The 21,214-nt window shown below is 48.6% G+C and overlaps 1 protein-coding gene across 1 annotated transcript; it reads left to right on the top strand.

The window, feature by feature from the left end:
- Positions 1-1,023: 1,023 nt before the first annotated feature.
- On the top strand, positions 1,024-17,519 carry FAM186B (family with sequence similarity 186 member B). The gene is made up of 8 exons (XM_028125403.2): positions 1,024-1,119; positions 1,954-2,179; positions 6,587-6,769; positions 8,941-10,609; positions 11,114-11,306; positions 12,141-12,319; positions 13,172-13,357; positions 16,976-17,519. The coding sequence occupies exons 1-8, from the start codon at positions 1,024-1,026 to the stop codon at positions 17,061-17,063; spliced, it is 2,820 nt and encodes a 939-aa protein (XP_027981204.1). The 3' UTR covers positions 17,064-17,519.
- Positions 17,520-21,214: the final 3,695 nt, after the last annotated feature.

The following is a 21,214-nucleotide window of genomic DNA, read 5'->3' as shown; positions in this document are numbered from 1 at the left end:
ATTGATTGGCCCTAATTTTTATTTTTATTTTTTTTTAAAGATTTTATTTATTTATTTGACAGAGAGAGACACAGCGAGAGAGGGAACACAAGCAGGGGGAGCGGGAGAGGGAGAAGCAGGCTTCCCGCCAAGCAGGGAGCCCGATGCGGGGCTCGATCCCAGGACCCTGGGATCATGACCTGAGCCGAAGGCAGATGCTTAACGACTGAGCCACCCAGGCGCCCCTGGCCCTAATTTTTAAAACCTTTTCTCTGGGCAAAGAACTTTTTCTAATTGCTTCTTCCTATTTTTAGCCAGTAATATTTAGTTTGGTAGCAGACCATTTAAGGACTTAAGAAAAAAAACAATAGGTCAACACGGGATGCCTGGGTGGCTTAGTCGGTTAAGCATCTGCCTTCAGCTCAGGTCATGATCCCTGAGTCCTGCTCAGCAGGGAACCTACTTCTCCCTCTGCCTGCCACTTACCCTGCTTGTGCTCTCTCTCCCTGACAAATAAATAAAATCTTTAAAACAAAAACAAAAACAAAAACAAAAACCCACAATAGGTCGACTTAATATATATTAGGTAATGGATAAAAAGCTAGATAACCTGGGCGCCTGGGTGGCTCAGTTGGTTAAGCGACTGCCTTCGGCTCAGGTCATGATCCTGGAGTCCCAGGATCGAGTCCCGCATCGGGCTCCCTGCTCGGCAGGGAGTCTGCTTCTCCCTCTGACCCTCTTCCCTCTCGTGCTCTCTATCTCTCATTCTCCCTCTCTCAAATAAATAAATAAAATCTTTAAAAAAAAAAAAAAGCTAGATAACCAAGCAGTTGACAAGGAGCCATTCTTCTAGTCAAACTGATGATGTCACTGGAGAAAAGGTCAGTTGGAACCTGATGCCCGGCAGTTACAGGGAGCTGTGGTTAGAAAAAGGGTACTCAGGAACTGCCCTGGAGCCCTTAACCCCAAAGCAGCTAGCATCACATGTCCAGGCCTGGGTACCAGAGACACAGGACATCCTTGCAACTAACAGGGTGATCCAAAATGGAGAAAGACAGGCCCCCACAGTTGATGACCCCTGCATCGGTGAAAGCCATCATCTCAAAGATTGAGGCTGCCCAGCTAACACGGGCTCAGGAGGTAACACCTGAAATGAAGGAGTCACCCTTCTATCGGGATCTGATGTGGGGACTGGAATCTGATCCCAGATTGGGGCACGTGTCCAGCTCTGGGCCTTCAGGGGTCCTGGGATCCTCAGCAAGCTGGGTTTGCAGACAGATTAATCCAAAATATCCATCTTCTAGACTTGGCCTCTATAGGGCGAGCTGGAATGAAACCACCCCTGAGAGACAGGGCTCAGGAAGGGAACAGCCCATAAGGATGGCCCTGAGACACATAGTGATAGGTCTTAGCAGGGCAAGAAGAGGGGCCCAGAGTTCCTGATTCAGGTCTGTTCTTGGCCACCTGTCAGAATCCTTCACGCTAAGCCCTAGAAGCTTACAGGGAAATGGCCAAAGGCTGAAATCACCCTCACGTGAGCCTCTAGTGCATATTTTTTATGGGAGCCTCTGATCCTAAGGGTTTTTTAGGTCCTCATTTTTTCAGTCTGTTGCTTCTGGATCCTATTGAGATGTCTAGAAGTCCCTAGAAAATTATGAAATTCTGAAGGAATATATGCTCTGGATTTTTAGTATTCTCTCCCTTCCTGACCTGGTCTTAATCATCAAAGTGACACTAAGAAGAGCTAACACTTATTTTATGTGCCAGGCACTGTCCTAAGTACTTTACAAACATTAATTCATTTAATCTTTGCAAAAACTCTGTGACGTTGGTACCATAACAATCCCATTTACAAGTAAGAACACTAAGGCCCCAAGAGGTGAACTGACTTGCCTGAGATCACACTACCAGGACATGGTATCTGGCGCCAGAGTTCACACCCCTAAACAGTACAATCTATTGCCTCCCATATAGGATATTTCTTCCCAGCTCTCAGACATCTTGGACAACGTCAACTGTGTCATCAACCGCTTCCAGGAAGAATTGGGATATGATTTAAAAGAAAAGGCAAAATCTGACCTGACAGAGCAAAAGGGCAAGAACAGATTCATCTTGCTGGAGAAAATTGCTTCCTTCTCCAAAGATGCTAAGACCAAAGAGAAGCACTTGTACGAAATTCTCCGCTGGCTGGGTGACTGGGGTGAGTCTGCAGCCTGGGTGCCTGAGGGCGGGCACTTCCCCGCTGGACAATGGTTCCACACTCACTCCTGTCTCCTCCTTTCCCCACCCCAGGTCAGCTCTCCCTGGGAGGGGAATGTGGGGCAGCAGGTGCAGGGCCTCCCCACTGAGACCTTACCCCCACTCCTGTTACAGCAATCACATCTACTCCCCAGAGGGACAAACATGTAATTGTCCAGAACATAGTAGATTGTGACATTAGCTGCATGTGTGATGAAGCTAAGTCCCAGGTCCATTGTGACATCTCATTTTTTAGCAGGGTTGAAACTGAATTCGAGCCCATGCTGTTTTATTTTATTTTTAATTTTTCCAGATTTATTGAGATGTAATTGACAGATAACATTGTGTAATTTAGAGTGTACAATGTGATGATTTGATAGACATATATGTTGGGCAAGGCTTGTCACAATCAGGTTAGTTAAAACATCCATCATCTCACAAGTTACCCACCCCCCCCTTTTTTTTTCTGGCGAGAACATTTAAGATCTACTCTCTTAGCAAATTACAAGCATACAGTATGGTATTGTTAGTATAGTCACCACACTGTATATTAGATCCCCAGAACTTTTTTATTTTATAACTGAAACTTTGTAGCCTTTGGCCAACATCTCCCCATTTCCCCCACCCGCCAGCCCCTGGTAACCACCATCTACTGTCTTTCTGTGAGTTCAGCGCTTTAGATTCCACATGTAAGTGAGATCATATAGTGTTTGTCTTTCTTTGTCTGACTTATTTCACTTGGCATAATACCCTCAAGGTCCATCCATGTTGTGACAAATGGCAGGATTTCCTTTGTTATGACTGAATAATATTTCATTGTATAAAGGCACCTGGCTGGCTCAGTTGGAAGAGCATGTGACTCTTGACCTCAGGGTCATGAGTTCAAGCCCCACGTTGGGGGTAGAGATTAGTTAAATAAATAAACTAAAAAAATAAAATATTTCATTGTATATACCACATTTTCTTTAACCACTCATCGATCAACTGACACTTAGCTTGGTTTTATATCTCAGCTCTTGTGAATAATGTTTCCAGTGAACACGGGCATACAGATATCTCTTGGAGGTATTGTTCCATTCCTTTTGGACATCTATCCAGAAGTGGGTTTGTGGGATCATATAGTAATTGTATTTTTAATTTTTAGAAAAACCTCCATACTGTTTTCCAAAATAGTCATACCAATTTATATTCCTACCGGCTGTGCACAAGGGTCCCCTTTTCTCCACATCCTCACCAACACTTGTTATCTCTTGTCTTTTTCATAATAGTCATACTATCAGGTATGTAGATAGTATCTCCTTGTGGTTTTAATTTGTGCTTCCCTGACGATGAATGACATTGAGCACCTTTTCATGTACCTGTTGGTCATTTGTAGGTCGTCTTTAGAAAATGTCTCTTCAGGTCCTTTGCCTTTTTTTTCTTTCGTGTACGTATTTAATCATAGGGTTGAAAGGAATCATAAATATAATCTGGCTCTTCATCCTTAATATTACAAATGAGAAAATTAAAAATAACAAAAGAAGTGTGTCCAAATTGGTGTCTTTTAAATGCATCATCTCTAACGTTAGTGTGCCCTCGAATCTCTCAGGATACATATTTTAATATTTGTCTGGTGCTGTTGGCCCCTGCCTCCTGCTCTCCCTCCCTTCAGGGCCTTTGACCCTTGTCACTTTCACTAAACCTCCTTTACAACTTCGGGAGACACCATACCCTTGTGGTTAAAATTACTTGCTGTAGAGGAGATGTGCATCCATCTCCACCATTTAGTAGATGTGTGAACTTAGTCAAGCCATTTGATTTTTCTGGACAGCTGTTTCCTCATCCTCAGAGTAGTTGGTCCAGCCCTGGCCAGGCCCACACTGACCAGTGTTTGGCATGGACACATTTATCAGCACAGCGGGGGACCACACATTCACCTGCTTTCCGAAACTCCAGGACAACGCTGAGAGTTAGCACCTGTACATAGTTTTCTCCCCAAGTCGATAGGCTGCCCAGTAACTGATTCTGTGCCGTGTACATTTAAACCAGTTTGGAGTGTGTGCTGCAGCTAGTGCTGTAAATTTGATCAAAGGTATGTGGGTATGACGCTTGCACAGTCACGGAGTAGCTACGGTTGGACAGTTAAGTTGTCGTCACTTTTCAAGGGGCCACCTTCTGGAAGCTGTGTGCTTGCATCGTGGAGGGAAAGATCTCTGGGAACAGGCCATTCTCCTTTGGTCTTTATCATGGCTTCTGTGTGGCCTTTGCCTGTTTTTTAATTGGATTATTTGTTTTGTTCACTGTTGAGTTGTATGAGCTCCTTCTTTTGGATATTGACCCCGTATCAGATAAACAGTTTGCACATATTTCCTCCCATTCTGTAGATTGCCTTTTTCATTTTGTTGATCCTATCTTTTACTGTGCAGAAACTTTTTAGTTTGATGTAGTCCCACTTGTTTATATTTGCTTCTGTTGCCTTTGCTTTTGGTGTTACATCCACAAAATAAGCCAGGACCAACGTCAAGAAGCTTTTTCCGGTCTTACAGTTAAGTCTTTAATCCTTTTCAAGTTAATTTTTGTGAATGGTGTTAAGATAGGGGTCCAATTTGCATATGAATGTCCAGGTTCACCAACATCACTCATTGAAGAGCCATCCTTCACCCATTGTGTATTCTTGGCTTGCTTGTCAAATATTAGTTGCCCATTCTTCCTGCTCAGCAGGGAGTCTGCTTCTCCCCCTCCCTCTGCCTCTCCCTCCTGCTCAAGCTTTCTCTCTCTCTCTCAAATAAATAAATAAAATCTTTAAAAAAAATAAATACTAGTTGCCCATTAACGCATGGGCTTATTTCTGGGTTCTTGATTCTATTCCATTTGTCTGTGTATCTCTTTTTATGCCAATACCATATTGTCTTGATTCCTGTAGCTTTGTAGCATAGTTTGAAATCAGATAGTATGATGCCTCCAGCTTTGTTCTTTTTCTCCAGATTGCTCTGGCTATTTGGGGCCTTTTGTGGTTCTATATGAATTTTACGATTGTTTTTTCTGTTTCTGTGAAAAATGCTGTTGGGATTTTGATGGAGATTTCACTGAATCTATAGATAGCTCTAAGATGGTAGTATGGACATTTTAAACAATATTGTCTTCTAATCCATGAATGTGGAGTATCTTTCCATTTATATGTGTCTTCTTCAATTTCTTCTATCAACGTCTTACAGTTTCCAGTGTAGAGATCTTTCACCTCCCTGGTTAAATTTATTCCAAAGTACATTATTGTTTTTGATGCTGTTGTAAATGGGATTATTGTCTTTCTTTTTCAGATAGTTTATTGTTAGCGTACAGAAATGCAACTGATTTTTAAAGAGAACTTTATTTTTATTTATTTATTTGGAGAGAGAGAGAGAGTGTGCATGTGTGCATGCAGACGGGGGGAGGGGCAGAAGGAGAGGGAGAGAGAGAATCCCCAGCAGGCTCCATGCCCAGTGTGGAGCCTGATGTGGGGCTCGGTCCCACAGCCCTCAGATTGTGACCTGAGCCAAAATCAAGAGTCAGATGCTTAACTGACTGAGCCACTCAGGCACCCCAAAATGCAACTGATTTTTGTATGTTGATTTTGTATCCTGCAACTGTACTGAATTTGTTTATTAGTTATATAACAGTTTTTTTGGTGGAGCATACCAGGTAGTTTATAAAGGAACCCACCGGTGATATTCAAAGTCCTTAATGACCCTGACTTCATGGGCACTGGGCCAAATAGCACTGATGCCAACTGTGAACAATCGGTATAGGCACTTGAGTGTGGACCAACTATACGCAGCCCTAGAGCCAGGTGCTACCCCCATTAAGATCAGAGTTATGCCTTCACAAGACCTTACCCTGCTCTGAGGTTGGGCAGATACAGCAATGTTGGAGTAAGACGGTATAGGGATGTGCCCCACCCCACTTCGCACTGCCCTGCCCCCAAGGAGCTCTCAGTTTTGTGGTCCTTCAGCTGCCCCCAAGAACTAAGCAGGGTTGTTCACTCCAGTTAATACATTTAACTGTCCATATACCAGACCAGGCAATGGGGATAGAGCAATAACAAGGCAGACACATCCCTGGCCTTATAAGTAAACAACAACACAGTTTAATGTCTCTTGCACATTTTCTACACAGCAGGCTTCATGTTAATCATTTCACACGTATTATCTCATTTAATCCCCACCCAACCCTTTTATAGGCACGTATGCTGAGGCTCAGAGAAATAAGTAACTTACCCAACATCACACAGCTAGTAAGAGGTGAATCCAATCCAACCTCAAAGCCTGCTGGTATAACCCCCATGCTATGGGACTCCTTGGGGCTCCCTAGAGGACAGATTGCACTCAGCCTGTATCCTCCACTCCCTTTCCAGGTGACAATCTGACCTATGAGCTCAGGAACAGGAAGGGTAAGGAGGAAGAGAAAGCTCTGGATGAATGGATCGAGGTGATGGAGAAGGTGTTACCTCTCTCCCTCATTGCCACCAAAGGAGGCATCGAGTCTCTCATTTCCCTTTGCTCTACTCTCATTGAAAGACAAAAGAAAAGGACACAAAGTAGGTTGCAGGAGCAGCCGGGAGGGGGGTTGGGTGGAGTGGATGCTATCTCAGGGGAAGAAGTCACATACTGGGGTCTATGGGGGTCTTTCTGACTCTCCTCCATAAGAAAAGCCTTATCTGAGATGGAGGGGCAACAGTGAGGTGTTGGGGTGTTGAACCCAAGCTGAGCACTGAGCAGTTCTGAGCTGTGGAGGGAGGAGTAATGTGGAGACAGATCCCTGTTGGTGCTTCCTGGGGCTGTAGCCTCATATAGGTCCTGGGGATCAAGGCTAGAAAGCCAGAAAAGCTAGATGGAGTTTGTAGCTAGAGCCCGAAAAACATCCCTTCCTTACTCCAAATCCAGCTGCAGAGCCAAGAAGTCTAGCAAGACTCAGCCAGAGACCCTTTCAGAACCTTCTCAATTGTGGCTGCTCCAGAAATGGTCAGTCAACAACACAGCTCAACCTTGAAATTTTACTTATATCAGCACTAGAAGGGACCTGAGATTATTGAACTCCTCCTACATTTTGTAGATGAGAACACTAAAGCTCAGAGAAGAGAAAGGACCACAAAAGAAAACAAAACAAACAAACAAACAAACAAACAAAAACTGTGGCAAAACCAGACCCCACACTTAGGTTTTCCGGCTTCTTAATCTTACTCAAGAGCATGGGCTTCACAGTCAGATGGACTTGAGTTTGAATCCCATGTGCCAATTTCTGGCTGTGTGACTTTGAGCAAGTTGTTTCATCTTTCTGAACCTCATTCTCTTCATATACAAAGTGAGGAGCATCCTGCCCAAGTGCAGGGTTCCACTGGGCCTGAGGCATCTGACACCAGGCTTAGAACATGCTCAGGGCTTAATAAGTAGTAGGTCACATTAGTGTTTTGTCATTGATTCTCATAGCCAGGATCCTTATCAAGCAGGATCGGTAATTGGGGGAGGGAAGAAGCAAGGAAGGGTGGGTAAGGAGGAGACAGTCTCTCCTACAATCCTTAGCACATCAAGTCTTGAAATATAGTTATTTGTATATTGATTTCCCTGCTAGATTATAAACTCCTGGAGGGCAAAGGCTGTGTTTTATTCGTTTCTTCTTAGGAATTAGTTATTGAGCACTTACCAGGTACCTGGTACTGTGCTTGCCACTAAACATGCATGATCTAGTGAAGTCCTATGAGTAGATGCTGTGGTTATCCCCATTTTTCAGAAACAGAGGCACTGAGAAGTTAGGAAACTTGCCTAAAGCAAGTAGTAAGGATGGGATTCAAGCCCAAGGTATATGATTCCAGAATTCAAGCTCTGAACCACTAGGCCATATGGCCTCTGACAATATTAGCTAAATGCTAGCTTGACTTCAATACCACTTAATTTCATATACCCTTTAGCCCCTCATCCAAAGTTAGCCAATGCTTTTTCTGTCAGTGATGTTCGTCAAATGGGCAAGTGAATGGATGATCCAAGATAATCACTCTAGCAGCCCTATGTATGTAGATCAAGGGGATACCGCTATGACCATGACCCAGCCCTGAGGAGCCGAGGTCTATGAACTGGTTTGAACAGAGTGCACAGTCTGTGTTTATGTGCATTTTCCTGGGGATGAGGTCCAGTCAAAGGAGTTTCATCAAAGTATCAAAGGAGTTCATGACCCCCCAAATGGAAAAAGATATTAGTCCTTAAAAAACCCAACATGTGAACAGTTGCAGAACCATGTGATAAATTCTCTACATAGTCTAGTGGTAACAGGAAAGGGAAACAAAGCTTCTGAGGTCATCTGGAATCTAAGTACCAGGTAGGCTTCCAGAGTTTGGGTAGTTGGCAGTAGGGAGCCAAACATGGATACTGAGGCTGGGAAGTAGCATGATTAGAAAAGTAACTTTACTTCAGGGAAATATGTAGGATCAGAAGTACATTGAACTGAGTTGAACTGAATTGAATAGTTTCAGGCCCTGTGGGCCCTGCAGGTGTCATGGAGCTGGCAGACCCTAATGGGAAAGCTCTGGGCAAGCTCTGAGCCTGGCAGAGACCTCTCCTGATAACATCTCCCTGGCCTCACGTGTTGCCTCAGCTCCTTATTCTTGCCAAAGGCCTAAGAGGGTTGGATGGGGACTTTGGCCAAGCAGGGTGTAGAGAATCAGTATACTCTGTGGCACCCACGGGATGTTGCCTTTGTTCTCTCTACCTCTCCTAGTACCCAAACACACCTTCTGGCAGGGCTGGTGGGAACAAAGCCCCCCCAGATCTGCATCCTACCCTCAGCCACTGAGCCCAGAGCAGATGCTCCAGGACAAGCATACTACGTGCACAAAGGTCTCCGAGGTGACGTCCATGCTGCAGGAGCTCCTGGACTCCACCATGTTCAACCAGGGGGAGGTCAGAGCCATCAGGTACATGTCTGCTGTGGTGGAGAACCTCAACAAGGCCTTGACCCTCCAGCACAAGGAGAAGAGTAACCTGGAGACGAAATACAGGAATCTGGAAATAGAGATGACCAAAGAACTCAGCAGCCAGAGGCTCTACTTCCAGAATTCCCTCAAAGTTCTCCAGAACAAGAGGGATGCCCTACTAAAGCAGGTGGAAATTCTAGGGGGAAAATACCATGACCTTCTCCTGATAAAGCATGCCTTAGAGTTCCAGCTGAAGAAGGCTCAGTCTGCTAGAGATCAAGCAGAAGAGCCAGCCAAGATCTTGGTCGACTCCCTGGGGCCCCCTGAGAAAGAGACCCTCCCAAAGAAAGAAACAGTCATGGAGGAAACCCAACAGGAACCCAAGAAGGAGTGGTTGTTTTTGTCACTGCCCCCAGGTTCCATGGCCAAAGCCTGGGACAGTGGTACTAGGCCTTCAACGTCCCAGCCACTTTCCACCATGACCACACACTCAAGGATTGCAGATGTGTACAGCAGCAAGGACACTGAACGTCTCCAGCCCGTGTTGCTGTCCCTGGTGGATCACAAGTTTCCTAAGAAATGGGAAGGCCCTGTGGCAGAGAGCCCAGGCCACCAAGTCAAAAACCAGAAGGACTTCCAGAAAGCAGCCCAGGAGAAGGAAGAACTCCAAATTAAGTCCCATATTGGGATGCAGCTGTCCCCAGAGAGCTCCAAGAAGGCAGCCTTGGAGAGTAAGGTGGCGCACTGGGAAGAGGAACTCAGCTGGGAGATGCAGAGGCAGCTGTGGCTGGAGGAGGAGGCCATGTGGCTGCAGCGGCAGAAGAAATGGGCCCTGCTCGAGCAGGAGCACCAGAAGAAGCTGCAGCAGTGGAAGATGGAGGAGGCGGCAAGGGAGCAGCAGCGGAGGTTGGGCCAGCAGGCGAAGGAGCAGGGGGGCCCACGGAGAGAGCCGGAGCGGTCGGAGGAGGACGTGGACGGGATGATCTTCACGACCACCGGGCGGTGGAAGGACATGGCGGAGGCATCACTGGTGCCTCCCCCAAGCGGCGCCCAGTCTGCTCACCAAGTCAGGAGGCCACACTGGCCCAGGTCCCCTAATACCCAGCAGCTTGCCCGCAGAAAGCAGAGGAACCTGAGTTCCGCCAAGTCTACCCAGAAACCATGGGCCTCCCAGGGTCTCACGAAGCCCAAGAAATCAGCCTCCTTCCCTGTCACAGGGACATCCATCCAAAAGGTGTCCCGGCCTCCTTTGCAAATCTCCCTGGTAGCTCTTAAGGGGAAAGTATACCACATGGACGCAGAGGCCCTGAGGAAGAACCTACAGCTCCTGAGTGAGGAGGCTGAGCTGGGGCTGCCCCATTCCCTGCGCAGCAAGGTGCTGGAGCTCACCACCACCACCATGGAGTTGAGCGTGCTCCGGCTGCAGTGCCTGTGCCATAGGTATATCCTGTACAGGCGCTTCCAGAGCCTCCGGTAGGTACTCCCTGGCACCCACGCCCACGGCCGTGTGTGGGTGTGAGCAGAGCCAACACCCAAATGGAGAGGAAGAGCGCAGGGCAAATGGGGATGGAGAGGTCACCCCAGACAAGGCCCCCTGAGGGAGGGGACTGGCAAAGGGTGTCTGACCTTGGGGCCTTGGGAGGTCAGGCACTTGCATATACACTCTGCTCTTTCCATTGTGGGCTTTTCCTCTAAGCCCGCTACTTTATTTCTTCCTCTCTTCCCTTCGCCCTGTCCATAATGCACCTACTATGCTCCCCTGCTTGCCTTACTCTCTCTTCCTGTTTCCAGCCGGGCCCCGAGGCTCCCCACCTGCCACCACCTCGCACTTCTCTGCCTCCTGCTTTCCTTGGCTCTCACCAACCTCTGTTGCTCTCCTTGCTGTCAGGAATTACAAGCACAGAGTCCTGCCTGCTTAACAGACTTGTGGGAGCAGGAGGCTCTTTCACCCACTAAGTCACTTCCCTTGTTTCCCAGACAGGAAGTGATCAACCACATACAAGTCATGCAAGAAACTGGGACTACCTACAAGGCCCAGAACCTCCACATCTTCCTGGAAAACATCGACCACCTGCAGAACCTCTGGCTGCAGCCCTGGGCAGACAAGCAGAAGGACCTGGAGGAGAAGCACCAAGAGTGTCTGAGCAGCATGGCGACCCTGTTCCCCAAGGTGGGCCTCCCCTGCCAGGGGTCGGTGCCCCCAGCAGGGATGGGGCCAGGAAGTGAGCCAGTGGGGCTGTGGGGTGGGACTGGGGGCAGGGCAGCAGAAGGGAACTAAGAGGACAGTTGTGAAAGCCTCTGAGCCAGGAGGAGGCAAAGGCTGGAGGCACCCGAGTGGGGGGAAGGGCAGCTTTCCAGTTTCCACATACGGGGGAGGCTGGGAGAGAGAGAGAAGTCCTCAAAAAGAGCTATAGAAGACAGACTTTTCTGGAGAGGGGAGGCAGCTGGACTCTGCAGTCCTGGCTTCGTGCTCAAGGTCTCCCTCCTTCATGGGTCCCTCTGCCCCTGCCCCTGTGGGTTCTGGTTGCTCTCCCGGCTTGGTCAGAGCTGTCTTCTGCACCCACATGCTGGGGTCTCACTACATTGGTTTTGAGGGTGAGAAGGAAAGGGACCCTATGACAGTTCTCTGGGTGGCTGGGAGGGTTCCCTCAGCTCCTCACACAATGCCAGAAAAAGATACCCAGAGCATTCTAGGCACAACTTGGCCTCACGTCATGAACCCTGAGTGCTCTCTCGAGTTCCCGTTGCTCTGGTTTCCTTTAGTTTATTTCCTTGCTGTTTCGCTCCCTGTCCAGCTTCTCCACAGCAAAGGAGAAAACAGGGACTAACCTAGCAAATAATAATTCAAGGAATTTTTAGGAAGTTTGATACTCGGGGGTCCCAGGGCTCTCTGATTGGAGGGGTTCCCTGGGGCTTACCTTTTCTTCTCAGCCCTGGGTCAGGCTATGCTCTAGAGAGGGGATACATGCCTGTCTCCCTGATGCCTCTCTGCTGGTTCCTCTAGCTCCAGCTGGAGTGGAACATTCATCTGCACACTCCGGTGACCACCAACCCGAAGTCGAGGAAAAATAAGGCGCCCCGCTCCTTTCTCCGGCGCATCCACTCCTGTGGCCCCTCCTGCAAGCCGTCCCCAGAGCACCTCACATCCAAGCACTGGGAATGTGTGCCCCTGCACCTGGCCCGGTATGTGCCGGGAAGCTAACGGGAAGCCTGCAGGATGGGAGACAGGGAGCGAGACTGGGGGTGGCCAGACTGGGGAGACTTGGCAGCTTGGTGAGGGCACAGACAGGCCGAGCTCACCTCATGAGTTGCAAGACGCCTGTCTCCTCAGCCGCCCTGCTCGGCTCTGGCCATTGGTCCAGATGCGGGGGGTGCGGGGGTGGGGTGTGTGTGTGTGTGTGTGTGTGTGTGTGTGTGTGTGTGTGTGTGTGTGTTATGAGATGAAGTGGGCTTCAGAAGCCAGCGTGTGTGTGTGTGTGTGTGTGTGTGTGTGTGTGTGTGTGTGTGTGTTATGAGATGAAGTGGGCTTCAGAAGCCAGCCCGGCCAAGTAGGTTTCAAACTGCAACTGAAAGATTCTGAGGACCCACAGCCGAGGGCTTAGAACCATTTCTGCCCTGAGCATTGTTGGTCCAGCACCTGCTATTGACCTGCCCATATAAATAAGCCTGATACCTTCCCACCGTGTAACCTCCAGGCTCAGAAAGAGATACCATGAGCTTTTGGGTGGTCAAGAAGACCCACATCCTCCCCTCGTATGGCCCTCTGCAGGGCAGCCCTGGGGCATGTGCCTGGAAGAACAGAGGCTATCCCAGCACTCTTCCAGCAGCTCCTCAGCCAGAGGAGCCCCAGGGAGGTGAGGCTTAGGGTGAAGGGGAAGAGAGGTGACAGGACGGTGGTGACGACTATTTGAGAGGGAACGAAAACAAGACCTGATGTTTTGGGCCTTACGGCTTTGGAGAGCTTGTTGCTTCTCCATCTCCCTCTGTGTATCTAACTCTTTGTCTCTTTCTACACTTTCAACCTCCACACCCCAGCCAACAGGAGAACCAGATGGAGGCCATCTGGAGAACTGACGTGGCCTCCTCCAGTCACCCAATAGAAAAGAGGACTCCCCACAGCCTGCCCTGGGACCAGCTAGGAGGGTGCCCAGACATTCCCCGGCTGTTGGCCTTGGATGTGCATTCTTCCTACCGCAGAAGCTTAAGGTCCCTCAAGGCCGGGTAAGGTGCAAGCCTGGACGGTTAGTCTGGATTTGGGGACACCTTCCCACCAGGGGCAGCGGGCAGAATGCATACTGTCTCTGTCCAACTGCCCAAGAGATCTCTTTCCAGACATTCATAACCACCTCATTTATTGTACCACATCAGACAGAGAGATGCTCACCTACCTCATCAGCCATCAGCTTGGGTCCCCATGCCACCATTCTAGTTCTCTCAGAGGACTTCACGTAGTATCTCAGAAGATCACTGCACAAGTCTTAACTTCCCACTTGTTGCCTGAGCTGCACATGAGTTGGCTCAGGAGGTGAATTCTGCCCTAGGCCTGGAGGTGGTTCTCAAGGAGAACCAGATGCAGGAATGGCGAGATGAGGGAGACCAAGAATCCCGTGATGAACCTGAGGCTCGGGCTTGGGCCTGTCTTTGGCATTCTCGTTTCCTTACTGCCTTGTTCCCGGGAAGAGCAGCTGAGGGGAAGAGGTGGGACTCAGTGGGCCAACAAGAGGCTTTTCTAGTTAGGAAGGTTCAACTCTCCTTTGCTTCTCTGGGCTTGAAGATGTCACTTGTTGAAGACTCAAGGCTCTTTCAAGGAGCCTTTTAAGATTTTTAGAACCAATCCCAGCTGCCTCTTGCAGCCCTGGCCCTGCCCCAATTACAGATCTTTGACAGGGAGAGGGCACTGATGCTTGCCAGTCTAGCTCTAACCAGAACTAAGGCTGTAAGATGCTGCTGCTGTCCTGTCCTCCAGACGGGGACTTATAGAGAAGACAGGATGACATGGTAACATCAAACAAGCCTGGTCCTTGGCTCTGCTTCTGCTCTGAAGTGGGCCTGAGGGTCCCAGCTAGTACATAGACACCTGGTTTCCAGTTCCTGGAGAATGATTAAGAGGTATGTGTGTGTCTGTATATGTGTATGTTGTCTACTGAGTTGGAGAAAGCAAACAGAATTAATTGAGAGTAACCAAAACAACACTGTGGCAGAACTCAGGAACCCAGGGGTCAGCTGGGGCTGTGCCCCGCTAAGATTTGGCTAAACTTGCCCAAGCCTCCCCCACCGCCATAGTAGAGTCTCTTCTCTCCGAGCTCCTCCTTTCTCTGCATCCCTGCCAGGGCCTGGGCTTTGCTTGGCATCTGTTTGAATCTAAGGCCCCAACCCCTTTGTTCTTCCCACACACATAAATATGTGTACATAAATATCAAGAATACACACTCCACTTGACCCTTGAAAATTTAGGGGGGGTGGTGGTGATGGGGAAAAGGATTCACAGTGAACAGCACAAAACAACAGCTTCCTTTCTTCCCCCTCTCTCTGGCATAACATGCAAAACTCAAAGACTCCTTCCTATCTCCTGCAGAGCCGTTCCACCCACACCCAGGCCTCCACTGGGATCTCAGCTTCAGGCTTACGCACTTATCAAAATATTGTTCCTGGCAAAGACAGCTTCCCCTTTCCAGGGGAATTTAGGTGAATACAATTTTCTTCCCCCCTTTCTTAACTCCATACAAGTTTATTCAGTGTATCATACTATCAGGTGTAGAGACAAAGCCCTGCTTCTTCTGTCTTGCTCCACATCCCAGGTGGGCTCCCCCTCCCTGTGTGTCAGGCTGGTCCTAGATGGTTCAGTGCAGGGGCTCCCCGTGTTGTCTTGGGACCCCATTATTGTGGTGTGAGAATCTGCCGCTCTCCAATGAAAGTTCTTTGCCACTCGCCCAGGCTACTGCTGCCTGGGGGGCGGCGGGGAGGTGGCCATGCTGCTTTCTTTGTGAGGGCTCCATGCATGGAGACACACTTTGCTTCCACTCCTGCCTTCTTTCTGGCTGCCTGCCCCTGGCTCACCAAGGATCCTCACAGCCAGCTGCTGTGCGGTCCCAGGTCCCTCACTTCTTTGTGATCATGTCACCCTCACCAGCTCCCCGAGGCCCAGGTCACAGCACCATCTAGTTTCTTAAGTAGGACAGGCTGCACACCACCTGCCCCATTCTCCTGCCTGCCATGGACAGCCTGTCGCATCCACAGGCCCCTGGGGTGTCCCCTCGGAATGTGGGGAAGGGCTATTCATCTTCCCTCCATGGGTTGGGATGCTAGAAAGGCCCTGTCCCTCAAAAACCAGCAGACCCCCTCCTCCAAGAGCTGTCTCTGCTTTGTCTTATACACATCTCCCCCCGGGCTCCCTGTCTGACAGGTGAGGTAGCTGTGAACCTACACACACCAAACACTGTCTGCAGTTGCAGAAGAATCTTAAGCCCGACTCTAAGTGCTCTGCCCTCTGTGGCCTGTGGCCTATTCCTGCACCGCTAACATACAGTGGTTCACGTGCACGGCCAAGACGCAGTGAGCACAGACCCACACAGACCTCCAACCTGCTGCAGACCGAGGAGAGGGCTGGTAGCTTGGTTCCTGGGGAAGGAGATTAGAGGGGAGTGGAGAGGAAGGAATGTGGATGGAAAGGAAGGACCAGGGAAGGATGAGGGGAGGGAAGATGAAGTACTCTGTGATGTGAGCCAAGAGGCAGATGCCAAGAAGAGAAGCAGAGCCCCTCGGATGTGGCAAAAGTGTTATGGTAGTAAGCAGCTCCACGTCCGGATCCAGTCTGGGCACCGCCCTGCACTGTCTCCCAGAGGCTATGAGGGAAGCTCTTGGGTGGGCTGGGTGGGCCTTCACATCCTGGGGCCTTGTCTCAGCGCTCTCCAACCCATAATTGAATTAACTCTTTCAGTGTCTTGGTGGCTGACAGAAAGGAACGCCAGGAAGCCCCAGATGAGTCAGCTGAGCTTGTTTGTAAAAAGTCAAATGAGTCCTTTCCTGGAACCCTAAAAAGCCAGAAGGATTGAGACAATCTCAGTCCCCATTCCATCCCTTCGTCAGTGATTCTCAAACTTCAGGGTGACTAAACATCACATGGAAGCTTGTTTCAAATGCAGGTTCCCAGCTGGTGTTTTTACACAAACATCCTGGGTATTGCTAAGTAGTCCTAGAACTTTGAGAAACACTACTTTCCTCCCTCAGTCCCCAAACTACACTTTTAATAAAACAGAGGTGTGTATTTTTAAAGATTTCTGTGTTGTTGCTGAAACCCACACCTCCCCAATTCGTTTTTGGAACCAGCTCCATGACTACCTGGCCCCTGACCTGGACGCCAGTGGTGTCTCCACCCTTTGGGAGCCACCAAGCTGAGACGGCCACGATTAATGCCTGGCACACAGTAGGCACCAGTAACTTTTCTTTGAATCAGAGACATGGACAAATGAGTAACTGATGTGCTGATGATTAGCCAGTGCCACTGGATAGGAGGCAGAGGCGTGTAGGGCTCTGAGGAGTGAGGACACAGGTGGAAGAAATGGAGACACAGAGGTTCCAAATCTAGATGGTGTGGGCCAAGGAGGCCATCTCTGGCAATTGTCTTCGATCCAGTGACAACGCTACTTCCATGAGTTCATTCAGCTAACGAGCACCACCGCCCACCCCACTCTCCCTGGCACCCAGCCATCTGCCCATCTTGCACTCAGCCTTGTCCCTCCCCCTTTCCTCCACTGGCCCAGCCACACCTGGCCTAGGGACGTTGGTCAGGAAATGACCCTGTCCTCAGAAAACCCGAAATCCAGTGATTCTGTTTATCAGGAATGGTCCCCATCCTGGCTTCTACTCAAGGTCGAGACTCTGGAAGGAAGAGGAGGATATGGGACGTGAACAGCTGGCCTTTGGATGATGTCAGAGTAGAAAATGACTACTGAGCAACGGCTTAGCATACAGCAAGGATGCCTGGCCGGGGAGGAAGGTGAGGGGCATTCCTGACACAGGTCTTACACAGAACAGCTGTGGCGGCCATGCCGCTCCTGGCCTTTCAGGTCCCGGGCTTATTCTTTCTTGAGAGGCCTCACCCCAATTGTATCCCACGTAATAAAATGCCCTCACGCTAAATGTACTGCTTTACATAATCTGAAAGGATTTATATAACTTTGCTTTGGAAATAACTGGCTCTTGAGTTTTTTTTAACATGTTGTTGGCTGTGACTTCTCAACGATCTTCATGCATAGGGATGAAATCTAACAAGTTTTGTAAATGGAACGAGAATATTTTAATACTAAATTTGACAGGGTAATGAAACTGACAGTATTACGTTTTGTCAACAATTGCATATTAATATTTTTACATGTTTGTATTTTGAAGCCAATGACATTTCGGGGCTTTCATACATTTTTATAGGCCCTTGGCACTGTGCTTAAGGTGCCTAGTGGCTACACCCGCTCTAGTGATGGCAGACTTTGACTTTCTGGACATCCTCTAGCAAGCTCCCTGGCAAGCGAGCTGAGTGTCTGACAGATTCTTCTGCTTTGTTGACAGTTTCATCTCCTTGAAGGCAAAGAAGTTGTGGATTGTCCCACCTGGGAAGCCAAGAGGTTTGGACACCAAGGAGGGACATTTCTACCTCTGTCTCTCTATGATGATATGTAATATATATGGTGTATTTCTAGTTATTAGGTTTTTGATATTATACATAAGCTTCACTTTTTTTTTCAGAGCAAACTTGATGTACTTGGTCTAATAAGATATCGCCTCCACCCCCCAAAAAACTCCAGGAAGCCCAAGGCATGGGAAGGAATACTTCTTGGCATATTTCTTTGAGCCAGATTTGGGGGTTGGCCATAGCTCTGCTTGCGTGGCCTGTGGCCTTGGGGGCCTCCAAGATGATGAACCAACACTAATGTGGAGAAGGGGACATGAGGAAAGGGTCTGCTTTAAGTCCTAAGTGTGACCTGCAAGGAGGTGTTGGTAAAGTGGAAAGGACAAAAACCTTTTTGAAGACAACCCAGCCAAAGAGCCAGAGAGAGGAAAGCCATGCCTGGTCTTGTCTTCCATGTACTGGGGAGGTCAACTTGGAAAGTCAGAGAAAGGATGACTGTGACTCCATGATTGGAGGTGTTATCTTCTTTTTTTTTTAAATTTTTTTTTTTAAGATTTTATTTATTCATTTGAGACACAGAGATACTGAGAGAGAGAGAGAGAAAGCATGAGCAGGGAGAGAGGCAGAGGGAGAAGAAGCAGGCTCCTCGCCGAGCCAGGAGCCCGATGTGGGGCTCGATCCCAGGACCCTGGGATCATGAGCTGAGCCGAAGGCAGACGCTTAACCATCTGAGCCACCCAGCTACCCCTGGAGGTGTTATCTTATAAAAAAAATAAAAATAAACAATAAATTAAAAGCATGGCTGACATGTAACTATCAATTGGGGACTTTGAAATAGGTATATTTACTATAAATAGTCTAGTGGAAAAGGTGGACAACATACATAACAGATGGGGAATTTGAGCAGAGTAGGAAATTATAAAAAAGAAATGGAAAAATGGAAATGTTAGAAATGAAAACCTTAATGTCAGAGATGAAGAATTCCTTCAACAGGTTTATCAAACTGGACAAAAGCAGAGGGAAAAAAAATCTGTGAACTTGATGTTAGATCAACAAAAATGAACCAAACTGTATCACAAAAAGTAAAAGCAAACTAACAATTGAGCAAACCCAAAACTGAGCACGAAGATGTATGGGACAATGACAACTGGCTGAACACATATGTAATGGAAGTCCCAGGAGAAGAGGGGAGACAGAATGAGGCAGAAGAAATGTTTGAAGGGATGATGACTCAGAATCTCCCAAATTAACAAAAGACAACAAACCACAGCTCCAAGAAGCTCAGAGAACCCCAAACAGGATAAATGGGAAGAAAAACATAACTAAGCCTATCACAGTCAAACTGTTGAAACCAAAGATCAGAGAACATCTTGAAAGTAGCCAGAAAGCTGTTGCGCCTGGGTGGCTCAGTCAGTTGAGCTTCAGACTCTTAATTTTGGCTCAGGTCATGATCTCAGGGTCATGAGATCCAGTCCCTTGTCTGGCTCTGCACTCAGTGGGAAGTCTGCTTAAGATTCTCTCCCTCTGTCCCCCACCCCACTTGCGGACTCTCAAGGCAGGAAGAAAGGGGAGGGGGAGGAAGGAAGGAGGGAGGGAGGGAAAAGAAAGAAGCCAGAAAGTAAAACAAATTACATAGAAAAATAAGAAACAGTCTTATTAGAAACTCAACCAGATGGTTCCTGAGGCTGTATCTCTGCCTTATAGGTCCACAGGACAACCCAGGAGCATTGCAGGACGTTTCCCCATTTGGAGACTGATAGCAGCTTGGGCAGGTTTCTGTTACCTGCAAAACACAGTGGGCTGCAAGTGAGCAGCATCCTGCAGGGCACCAGCTCCCCAGTTCACAATCTGCAACCCCCTACCCCCTGTTCCCCACCCCAGGCCACACCCAGGCCCTCCCCTCTTTACACACACCCCACCTTGAGCTGACTGTGGCCACATCACCCCTCAAAGACTGTTGATTGGCTGTGAGTTGGAAGGAGGCAGAGTAGGTAGGGCACCTGGGTGGCTCAGTTGGTTGAACGACTGCCTTCGGCTCAGGTCATGATCCTGGAGTCCCGGGATCGAGTCCCCCATCGGGCTCCCTGCTCGGCGGGGAGTCTGCTTCTCCCTCTGACCCTCTTCCCTCTCGTGCTCTCTATCTCTCATTCTCTCTCAAATAAATAAACAAAATCTTAAAAAAAAAAAAAAAAGGCAGAGTAGGTAGAGGCTAGACATGCTAGTTGACCGGCCTCAGTGCCCATCATGGTAGGCCCTGGGATCTGCCTGTTCCTCCAAATCCTTTCCCCAAACATGACCAACCTGGAACAACAAAAGGCCCCCTGTCAGGGCTCTGCTGAGTGCATGGTCATCGTCATGGGTGGCAATGTCTGTGAGAGGTGGACAGTTGCCAATCATTCAGGGTCGCCATGGGATCAGGAAGAATCATGTTTCCTCCCCCTCACCCACTGTGTTGCCCCTTCTGTGGCCTCTTTCCAGAAGAGAGTTCCTTTACGACAGGAGCCACAGGGAGGCGGCAAAGAGCTTGCTTCAGGGCCTCAGCTGGCTTGGAGTCAGAGGGGCTGGATTTAAAATATGGCAACTGCTGAAAGTGAAGCCGGTGGGCTTCCCCTGAGAAGGTGCTCGGCTGAGTGTGGAGAGCAAGTATGGCAAAGGTAGGGGAAAGAGACAAGAGACTCCTGACCCACCTTGCACGTCTGGATCCTACAGATAATTCCTGGTAGCCGGAATCCTCTCCCTCAGTGGGGGCCACTACCTCCTCCCTTGAGCACCCCTGCAGGGTCCTCAGCTCTGCAGTTCAGAGAGCTTTCCTTGCAAATGATTCTTCAGGCAACTGTCTGTTAGGAACTCTGCCAGGAGGCCCTTCCCGTAGACTTCCTCAAACCTGCATCACATGCGCATTCATTCAACAAATATCTATTGGCCACTTAATACTGGACACTGTTCTAGCCATGAGGGATACAGTTCTGAAGAAAAAAAAATGTTTAAGTGCTTTCATGGAGTTTACATTCCTTTGCGGTGGGGGACAGACAAGAAATTAAAAATTAATAGAATACACCTTATATTAGATGGTAAAAGAGGCCACGGAGAAACACGTTTCAAGAGGGTAAGGTACCAGAATAAAGGGGTTACCATTTAAAATAGGTCCCGTCAGGGCTCAATGAAGTGACATTTGAGTAGTCTTGCAGAGGTCAGATGTGAGCCATGGGGTAAGAAGAACATGCCAGGCAAGGGAACAGCCGAAGTGAGAGCATGTCCACCAAACTCAAGTTCCAGCAAGTCTCCGGTGTGGCTGGTGCCAGGTGAATGAGTGGGAGAAGAGAAGGAATGATGAGGAAGAGATGACTGGCCTTGCAGTGATCGGCACCTTGCAGGCCACGGTGAGGACTTCTTTTTCACTCTGAACGAACAGGAGCCATGTTTATTTTGAATGAAATGGGAACCACTGCCGAATT

This window comes from Eumetopias jubatus, unplaced genomic scaffold (assembly GCF_037043125.1).
Source record: "Eumetopias jubatus isolate StellerSeaLion01/CBP00866 unplaced genomic scaffold, mEumJub1_p1.0 scaffold_8, whole genome shotgun sequence".
Taxonomy (NCBI): domain Eukaryota; kingdom Metazoa; phylum Chordata; class Mammalia; order Carnivora; family Otariidae; genus Eumetopias; species Eumetopias jubatus.
The sequence above is the reverse complement of the archived record's forward strand: the minus strand, read 5'-3'. Positions and strand labels throughout refer to the sequence as shown.

What these genes read in the sequence shown, in the direction of transcription:
- FAM186B (XM_028125403.2), top strand. Translation starts at nt 1,024, where the DNA reads ATGGAGAAAGACAGGCCCCCACAGTTGATGACCCCTGCATCGGTGAAA. An exon ending in AGGCGCTTCCAGAGCCTCCG is followed by an intron (nt 10,610 to 11,113) that starts GTAGGTACTCCC and finishes CTTGTTTCCCAG; the next exon opens with ACAGGAAGTGATCAACCACA. An exon ending in TGGCGACCCTGTTCCCCAAG is followed by an intron (nt 11,307 to 12,140) that starts GTGGGCCTCCCC and finishes TGGTTCCTCTAG; the next exon opens with CTCCAGCTGGAGTGGAACAT.